The 10098-nt window shown below is 45.7% G+C and overlaps 1 protein-coding gene across 3 annotated transcripts in view; it reads left to right on the top strand.

The window, feature by feature from the left end:
• The first annotated feature begins 1408 nt into the window (after positions 1 to 1408).
• The window catches only part of rev3l (REV3 like, DNA directed polymerase zeta catalytic subunit), a 61482-nt gene continuing 52792 nt past the window's right edge, over positions 1409 to 10098 (top strand). The window contains exons 1-2 of one of the 3 annotated variants that reach the window (XM_035774668.2): positions 2382 to 2531; positions 2770 to 3064. In XM_035774668.2, coding sequence (XP_035630561.1) covers positions 3037 to 3064 — 28 coding nt within the window. In that variant the 5' untranslated portion in view covers positions 2382 to 2531; positions 2770 to 3036. Of the gene's footprint in view, positions 2532 to 2769; positions 3065 to 10098 lie in introns of all 3 variants that reach the window. The other 2 variants (XM_035774667.2, XM_035774666.2) reach the window with 2 other exon arrangements.

Consider the following 10098-nt stretch of genomic DNA (forward strand, 5'->3'; position numbering starts at 1 on the left):
TTCAGTGGACGAGAAAAGAGTGGGCTCTGCCCGTCCACAACTACAGCCTGGTTTATTATGGAAATCTAGACTGAATTAAATTGACCAATGTGACGCTTTACAATTCTATGACAGGGCAGTAGAAAGAAAGTGCAAAAAAATAGGCCTATAATAATAAAACAGACCATATTTTTTATGCAGTTGTGTGCCACAATGTTGTGTGGACTGACTGAAAGATCTTGTGGAATTTAGAACTTTGTCCATTCTATTATGTTTGTCTATCTTGTCTTGTGGTAAATAAACATGATTTAGAACTAAGGGGAACAGGATTTAGGAACAAAATTGCATTCATATGGATGTAGGAATTATAGGGCCAAAATGGGGAACATGTATCAAAATATGGTAATTGTACTGTAATGATGTACTGACTGTCCTGTAGTGAGGAACTTCTAGAGGTGTTCAAATAAGGACATACTAGAAAGTGTGTTAGAGCCAATCACAGCATAGTGAACGTTAAAGTGATCCAATCATGCACGAGAGGAAAGGGTCTCGCCAGTGTCGTTTGGTTACGCAGAATGTAAACATGCTTCGGGAACTTGTCTTGAGCATGTATAGTAGTAGTATGTGGAAGTTTTGTTCTATAAAAATGTTATTGCGAAAGTCATTGCAATCGAAATCAGTTCATTTCAAGAGCATTTTGTAAACGTTCATCATTGGAAGGCGTCATTTCTATGGGTTTCTGTTTTTAAATAGTTTAGATCAGTGGAGTAGTATAATGAATTATTCGAGGACATTGAGGAGATTCGATTTTCTGGCCCGCGTTACCCTGGTGGATGGAGTTTGATTCGGGTCAAAAGTGATTGCATTGGTTTTGGAACGGTGCTTCCTCCCGTGCATGAGCCAAGTGCCATTCAAAACTCATGGCGAAATTATCTTAAAACCAAAGTGAGGTAGCCCGAGGTTGATTAACCACGTGGAGTAATGAGGAGTCTGTGTTATCACATGCTAAAGTGAATGTTTCAAAAAAAAAAACGCTTTATCTGCCGTCTCAGTAAAAAAACAGTTTGAAAATTCAAACCTATATATATATATATTTTTTTTTTAAATAGACCTTGTATGTTTCTGGACGATGCGCCATGCTGACTTGTTAACAACATGACCGAGGGGCGCAGATTTACTGTTCTAATTTAGAAGGGCGTTCCTCCCTCGCCGCTTTTGCCCGCTCACGTCACGTGCCATATATTGGTGCACAGCGGCTCCGGTTAATAGAACTCCCTTATTATAAAACGGGTTGTTTGGATCCTGGATGCTGATTGGTTGATAGCAGGGAGCTGTAGCTCCACAATCTCCTCATTCTCAGGGTAATACCTATTAACCGTTCCATTAGACGTAGCAATGCGCATCCACTGTCCCATAGCCCAGCCATTCAATATTCACAACATTTCCCAACCAAATAGGAAGATTTAAAAAAGAAGAATACGATTTTGCCTTTCATACCCATGTCCCGCCTAAAGATTTGTAAACCAATTGAAAACCTAACTTCCACTTGCACGCTTGGAAACGGACCAATGCCAATCGTGAAATTTAGGTGGTTCTAACAGCACAATTTGGGACTGGATCTGGAGTCTTCTGACCCGTGTTGCTGCAGTGTGTCAGTAGCGAGCAGCTAACCAGTAGCGGCAGAGACTAGGGGAGGGTCTGCCGGGGGAGGAATGGTGTTGCCTTTGGGTTAGTGTTGTGATCATATTACAGACGAGAGGAAACCTTGTCCGCAGTGCCACATTGGAAGCACACATAAAACCACTGCAAGAACAGCCACACTTGATTCTCTTCGCAAAGCGTTTTTGTTTTCAAGTCAAATACGTGCAGGAAAATATTCTGTCTCCGCAGGAGAGTAACTCAACAATTGCCATTTTCCCCGGATGGATATGCCGTAGCAACACCCGGATTCGGCGAGTGGAGAGAAAGTGGTTTTGGTTTCGCTGGTTTAACTAGCTATGGCCGCTCGAACCAATGAAACGTCTCGTGGAAGCCCAGTATTGTGTTATTTTTGAAGGGACGGGTGGGCAGCTAGTTTCAGCACCGTACATTCAGAGAAGTGGACTATGTCAATAGTAACTGAATCACGGGGCACCTCCATTAGTTACGGTATGGTCCCCAGTAGCCGCAGCTCAGATTACTCTTCATAGTTTCTAGCCTGCAAAACTAGGTGGAATATGGGCAACTCCGCGGGCTGCCTCGATAAACAAACAAACGAGACGTTGGTTTATTGCTAGGTCGTTTGTGTACACAACTGATTCCCTTTCGTCGGTTTCTACATTGTTACAAAGACAATTTATTCTCATTCTGTTCCTAGATGTTGCCCCAGATCGTAATTTAGCTAGCGTAGTTGATTGAATCCAGCACAGCAGTCATGTTTGCTGTCCGCATCGTCACCGCTGACTACTACCTTGCAAGTCCCCTCAAAGACTTGGACGTCTGTTATAACGAATTCAGAGAAAGTGACGTGAAGAAAGTACCAGTGGTTCGAGTTTTCGGGGCAACACCAGCAGGTATGTTCATCTGGTTTTTAATATACGGTCATCCTCTGCTGCTTGGTACAGTACCGCCACGCGGTGCACGGATGTAACACACATTTACAAAAGCAACCCAATTCAAAGTATAACAATACAGAAGCGAGCGGTCTTTTGAATGATGTTTAGTGAGGTGAGACATTGTAACAAACCATACACCAACTCGCCACTGTTTCCAGCATGCAAGCGATGCTTCACGTAGTTGCTTTGTTTTCAGTCTCGTGTTCCATTCCAGGGCTGTGGACAAACAGACAGACAGACCTTCACCACACCTACATCATCAGCATTTGGCACATAACCCACTTTACGATACCTTCAATAAAATAAACGAAGTATATTTTCTGTGCCCAACAACCTGAGGAATGGTGCCACAGCAAGTTGGAATCACAGCATGACAAAGTTTCTACAATGGAGGTGTGACTGTCTGATTTAACTGGTTTCCTGCAGCACTCACCGGAAAAGTGGTTGTAATTTCGAGCCAAATATGGAGGACGGACGCGCTTTGCCTTCTGGTATGGCTTATGTATTGGAATCGGACCTCACAAGGAAATATGTTCATGTGTGGGTCAGGGTGTCAATCAAATGATGTCTGTTAGTCCCTCACATTTGCAACCCCCCAAAAAAAAAAAAAAAAAAACTGGATCCCACTTATCATATCTACACTCAGACAATGTCCCTGCACCCCTCACTGACCAGTTTCATTACAACAGTGTAGTGTAACAAGTGGATGTGGGTTGGGTTCACCGATGCCATGTAGACTTCCTTTTGCCACTTCTTTTTGTGTTGTGTGGCATAATCTGTTGAATCATGTTAATGCTTTCTAACCTCCAGGCGATTAGTCGACACGAGGTCACACTCCGAGAGGCAAGCACAGACCGCCGTCATTTTACACGCATTTCGTAGTTCTGTATCCTGCGGGAATGTGCTCGGCACATCGTTTTACCCTCAAAGTATTGTGAGGCCACGGCTTTCAATAACAACACAACACGGCATCTGTTTTGGGATTAGCAGTGTGCATTGTTTTTACAGTAACTCTCCTGCAGCTCCACTGTGTTACTTGTGGCAAGCCTAAATCAGTGTTGGCTCAGTATTTCCAATGTGCAATTGCGTCACAATATGGAATGCTTTGACTAGAAACGCAACTCCTTTATTTCTCCATTTTGAATAGCTTTGTTGAAGTGTATCTTTAACACTAGAAGAGCCTACGGAGTCATATTGACTCATTTCCTTTTTTAATTGCTCTGCCATTTTTTGTTGTTGTTGTTGTCTTGACTCCCGTCCTTGACTTTTCCTAAGTAAGTCTATAACCATACGGTCGTTGTTAGAATCTTAATATCACGAACACTTGTTATAAGCAGTTTTAAGAGGACAAGTCATCACACCCCCCCCCCATCTGTCATTCACTGGCTGATGATGGCCCATCGAAACTTCACCTGAATTGTTTAATTAAATTTCACGTGCATATAATAGTCTAGCTTGGAATTTACACAGGAGGCAGGGAAATTAAATGCCAAAAAGTGACCTTTTTTATGTCTTTATAGGAGAGCAGATTCTGAACTTTTGAAATCCCCTAAAATATATTTTTCCTTATAGCATTACTGCAACACTCAAAGCGCAGTAATATTTTTCAACTCAGAATGTGCCATTCTGTTCTTCTGAAATGCATTTTCTTAAATGCATAATGTTCCGTAAGACCTGCCCTAATAACAAACTAATAATGAATGATCTTTGATGGTGTTTATTTAATCAATTTTAACACTTGAATTGTGGTGTTTTTTGTGTTTTTAGTTTGTACATAAAGCCAACAGTTACATAAACTAATGAAAATGCTATTTTGTTCTTTTAAAATAAATGTTATTTCATATTCTAATCAAGCAATAAGGCCAGAAGAGGTGTGGTGTGTTAGTCCAACGCGTAGTGCCTGGACACAGCCCTTAGCCGTGGTATATTGGCCATATACCACAAACCCCTGAGATGCCTTATTGCTATTATAAGCAGGTTACCACCATAATTAGAACAGTAAACAATCGTTTTGCATCCATACCTGTGGTATATTGTCTCGTATACCACGGTTTTCAGACAATCGGCATCCAAGGCTTTCTAGTGTTAAAAAGAATAGCCCGGAAATGGGTCACACAGACACCCACACGAAGGTAATACAGACATCAGTCTTGTATACATGCGTCAGGGCTGAGCTGTAACACGTTGGGCATGTCTCTATTTCTCCCTACACGCCAACAAATAGGCTAGTCTACATTTATCTGTAATGCTTTCAAAGCTGTCATGTAACCTAAACACTGATCTCATTCTATGGTAGTTGCTGGACCAAAAAGTAAGTTGTGTGTTTTGCTCGGCTGTGTGTGTGTTTACATGCGTGGCCCTGTGTGACATGCACCTGGTGTTTCTCTAACCCCTCCCTGTCCTCTCCTGACACGGGCCATGTGCACAGAGCAGACACGAGAGACACACCATTCTGCCCTCTGTCACTCGACACCACACTTCCTGTTTTCACTTAGGCTGCTTGCTCTTCGTTGGCCAGCCCCTGAGGCCCAGTCCCGGCCCTAATAGAGCACAGCGTTCTAGTGGTGTGCTGCTGTCTGGTTGCACAGCACATGCTGTAATGCACTCCTCTATAGGCCTTCGCTACCTGTCTACGTCCGTCAGGGACCCATGTGCATGACGGAACGCTGGAGACGCTGATGTCGTTCGTTTCATGGTTTCTGTTGCTTTTCCGCGCGCTCAATCGTTGCTCATTTAGGCCAAATGATAGTGCTTGGGCACAATATGCGGTGGTAATCAGTAATTCATTGCATATGTAAGAGGCCAGCAGCAGCCAGCTCCAGCAGCACTGGCAGGCTTGATTGAAGTTTCCATGCATGGTAAATACAGAGTCTCTCCCACACGGCTGGGAGTTGCAGTTTGCTGCAGTCTTTGAGCTCTGGCAGCATTGATCCTGCTTGATGTCTAGCAAGGCTAGATTTACTAGATCCAGCAGGCATTCTCACTGCCTCGATGCCTGGGAGAGGCGGCCAGGAACTGTTTTTTTGTGTGTGTGTTTGTTTTGCTCGGCTGTGTGTTTGCGTGCGTGTGCACGTGTTTGTGTGTGTGTGTGTGTGCAGGGGAGGGGAAACTTGCATGACCAATTGACCTGAATGAGGGGTCAAGCAGCGAACAGCGGCGAGGGATAAAACACGGGGCCTCCCTCCAGCCCTCTCCTCCTGGCTCCTGGCTTCTTCCTCCCCCTTTACCTCTCACCAGGGGAACTCTAATGCTGTCTAAAGGAATTCCTCCTGGAACCATTAACAGGATAATGGGGGATTCAAAGACTGGGCGTCTCATTAGTCAAAAGGTCATTTTTCTTTTGATTGGCTACCTCTCTTTTTAAAAAATTTTATTTTATTTTTTGGAACTCTAGCATTCTGAAGATGTAACCTGGGCCTGTGTTTATTTTTTAGGCTAGTTTAACATGGATACGGCTATCCACTTATTTGTCATGTTTTGTAGCCACATGGCTGGCTGTCTTTTGTGGGCCTAGTCCCTTTACCCTCAGTTGAATCCATTCCCTTCCAGGCTCATTCCAATTTCGACTAGTTTTGATGCCAAGGGAGGAATGCCTTGCTCTGTGAGAGAGGAGTTTTCTGTGAATGCAGAGAGCAGCATGAACCCTGGCCCCTGATAATCCTGAGGCTGTGATGTTATTGTCACAAGACACTGGGGCCCCGGGTCTTTTTTAAAAGCCCTTCCGTTGGGGGGTTTCCAGTGAAGACACACACACACACACACACACGCCCCTCTCAGCCTGTCCAGGTCTCATTAACCATGAACAAAAGCCTGTCGTTCTTTTGTTTGTCATGCATTCCATCTCTTTGGGCTTTCCCTCCCTAGTACGTCAAGGTGGTCCAATCAGTGCCCCTCTCATGAGTAATGGGAGACAGTAATGGCACCTCGTCGTGTCTTTGTGGCCGTGAAGAAGCAGCTCCATGCCATGCCGTGTCTCTGTCGTAGGGGCCTCACATCAAGCCAGGAATTCCAGGAGTGCTATCTGGTTTCAAAGAGTTCCGCAGGCACATGATGGACTTTGAAAGCTTAGACCCCCCCCCTCCATGCAATGGGTGAAAATCAGTGAGGTTGTTTTTGTCTGTTGAATTCTTTAATACTACAGGTGGCCTCTGTGGAGGATTTACAGTGCATTAAAGCTGAAGAATGGGCCCCACCCCTTTCTCTGGGTGATGATGACGATCACCTGCTGCTTCTAGCCTGTGGCTGAATGGTTACTGGGGGTGGAAGGTTTCTATCACAATGAACTTTCAATCTATAACTGTACTGTAGCTAATGCCTTTACCGCATAGCTGAGTTAGCCTTATAGCCTCTCACATAAAGCAGAACGGAATAGTCTGTATTGTGGCCAAAGCGATATACCTTTTAGCCTTTACCCCATAGCTGAGCTGTAGACTACGTGCTTACTCTTAAAGACGCCAGCGTGCTTCAGTTCGGAGTGAGTGTGCTCGCATGCTCCCTCAAAAGACCGTCGCTTGATAAATGAGAAAAAAGCGGCAACAGTACTTTTTGTCCATTTTTGAGACTCCAGTAACACACTTCCTCAAAATTGTCTGTTGTTAATTTTGACGTTTTTTTTCTGAGGAGATCTTAGTCGCGCAATTTTTGTATCTAGCTAAGTTGTTTGGTGCAGTGTTTCCCAATGAAAAAATGTGCATGAAAACGAGTCGTCTCTCGTTGAATGACAACAAAGACTTTATTGAAGAATCCTTACTGTTGACCAATCACCGACGAAGGGGCGTAGACTTCAGCTACCGACTTCAAGAAAAAAATGTTGTGCCCGAGTCCAAAACGAACAAAAAGGCCACAACGTCGTCATAATATATGCACAAACTCTTCTGAACTGTTTCAACTGGGAAGCATGCAGACACCTTAAATCTTTAACCTGTAGCTGATCTGTTCTAGGCCTACCTTTTTTAGTCTGGCCTGTAGCTGAACTGTGTGCCTTTTGTGTTGTATGAGGGGAGGTTTTTCCTGAGTGCTCTCTTTCCCTCGCTCTCTCAGATTTCTCTCTCTCTCTCTCTCTCTCTCTCTCTCTCTCTCTCTCCTGAGGTTTTTCTGTACAGTACACATATGCCCTTGCTGCAGCGCCTGGGCCTGGGTGATTGATGGCTTTAATAGCTCCCTCCGGTTCTACGGTGGCATTTTGAATGCGTCGCCACCGCCGAAGGCAGAAATGTGGGACTGCAGCACTAGTCATTGTCCCTGCCATCCTTTTCTGTCGCCCAGGTGGAGTTAGGTGACACCCTGGTCTTTATACTGTAGGGGTGTACCCACCTAGCCCTCAGACTTCACCTTAGAAAGGTTTCAGTGAACAGAAAAGACAATCACAGCCTCACAGCAAAGCCTTTATTTCAGTTTGTCAATTGACTAATGACTTACAGGGGAACATTTACGCTCATCTTTGCCAGGTGATTTGTTTCAGCTGAATTAATGGCAGAATTTTGTGGATCTGGTAGAAGGAGAAGGAAATGTCTGCAGTGCCTGAGTGAGATGGAACCTTGGTGGGGTGGCCACGTTGATATTTTTTGGCGGGCCGCATATCTGTGTGATGGATGGTGGATTCATTAGCACAGGGGAGTTGAATGTGACTACACAGCCACTGTAGCCTGGCCTCTGGGTTGCCTCGCCTCAAGGTGGTCTCGGCTGAATCTGAGACGGTGCTGCAGACAGGCGTGTGCGTGTGTGTGTGTGTAGGTCTTGATTGGTGTTGGGCTTTTTAGTTGCGGTCTCCTCTTCCTCAGGCCTCCGGCCATGCCAAGGTCACTCCACCAGAGGGAGTCCAGGATCTCCCTGCCCCCTGGTCACTGGATGCTGCGTCACAAATGGCAGCCTATTCCCTTTTTTATAGTGCACCACTTTGGACCCGGGAACCTGTATACAGGGAATAGGGTGCCATTTTGAAAGCAGAAACAAGCCACCTCTCCTCTCTGGTACTGGCACCTGTCTGAGGAGCTCCACCTTACTACTGCAGGTGCCGCGCCATGCCTTGACGGTTCACCCAGCCTGCTCCGCGCCAGTGTTTTCATCTCCCACCTTCTGACAGGCCACTGCTGGATGGTTAATTGTCTGAGTGAGCAGCTCTCTTCTGCGCTGTTTGATTATTGCTGGGTCTAATCAATAGGAGACACGCTGTTTTAATAACACACACAGAGGTGGAGGTGGCCAGCCGCGTCTACCGCTCGCTGCTGGTAAATCCGTCTGCTGGCTGCAAATCCCACTGACTGACTGAGCCACAGACATACCTCCAGGCTGAGGGGAAGGTTGACGTGACAGACAGACAGACAGACGGGCGGACCGACCAGCCGAGCTCTCTCTACCACATCCGGGACCATAGCAGACATGGGACTCTGTCCTTAAACGCCTGCCTTAACCACATTATAGGCAGCACTAGGGGTGTGGGGGGATATCAGTGGGCTGTTGTTGCTCTCATCAGTAGGCCTCGTATGTGTATTCGGTCAGCTTTTTACTGCTGCCTGGCAGTGAGGTAATGCGATTAGTCCCTGAGTGAAGCTGGGCTGGATTACTTGCGTTGGTCGCTAGCGTCAGGCCAGGAAATGTCCCGCCCGCCCTCCCCCTTTTAAAACAAATTCCCGGTACTTTATAAAATACGCCTGTGTTCTTCTCGTTTGATGTGGAGTGCTCAGTAACTGTGGGCTGTCTCCCTGCCAACGGTTGTGTTGGGATATTAAGTGGATTTGTGTTCTTTGAATGCGGGGAGTCCCTAAAAGCAGGTACTGCCTGTGTGGTCCCACTCTGGTCCAGGGAGCCCAGTGTTGGCACGTGGAGTTGGGTCACTTTGGTCCACTGATGAGTGTTTCCGACCCTTCCTCTCTTCTCCGGGCTCTTTGTCCCTACGTTAGAGAACTGAGGGAGAGGGGCCCTGCTCGGGCCATTCAAGGCTGTCTCTCTGTTCCCCAGGCCACTCACTGTTGTAGGAAAACTGTAGTGTTTCAGGCAGATTTATAAGATCTTATTTTAAAATAATGGAATCATTTGGCAGAGAAAGAGCCTGAACTGGAATGCTTTGAACCTGTTATGCTGTGCCTTCAATCTGGATGTTGATAAAAACACACACACACAAACACACGCGCGCATGGATTAAATTCTTTATCAGTAGGTCTTAGGTATCTGCCATTGGGGACGGAGAAGTAGGACTACAGCTGTCTGTTTTGAAGCTGTAGCTACGACAGGAAAGCCCTGCATTCTGAACACTCCATTCTACGCTCGCCTCCTTGTGGGGACCCGCATCTCCATTTGCTTGTGAAGACCAAACGGCATGTCTTGAGATCAATTTTTAATTCCACAGTTCCACTGTACACAGTGTGTATGAAAGCAGGCTTATTAAAGGGGGATGGGGAATTCTGGCTGGCTCTAAAAATAGCCGGGCTTGTTTTTTTATTTATTTTTAAAGGCAACGGAGCTTGCTTCTTTCTGTTCTGTCAGTGCTGGAGGAGCACGGTGAGGGGGGCTACATGAAACACTGAGA

The sequence above is a fragment of the Oncorhynchus keta genome, chromosome 8, assembly GCF_023373465.1.
Source record: "Oncorhynchus keta strain PuntledgeMale-10-30-2019 chromosome 8, Oket_V2, whole genome shotgun sequence".
NCBI classification, from domain to species: Eukaryota; Metazoa; Chordata; class Actinopteri; order Salmoniformes; family Salmonidae; genus Oncorhynchus; species Oncorhynchus keta.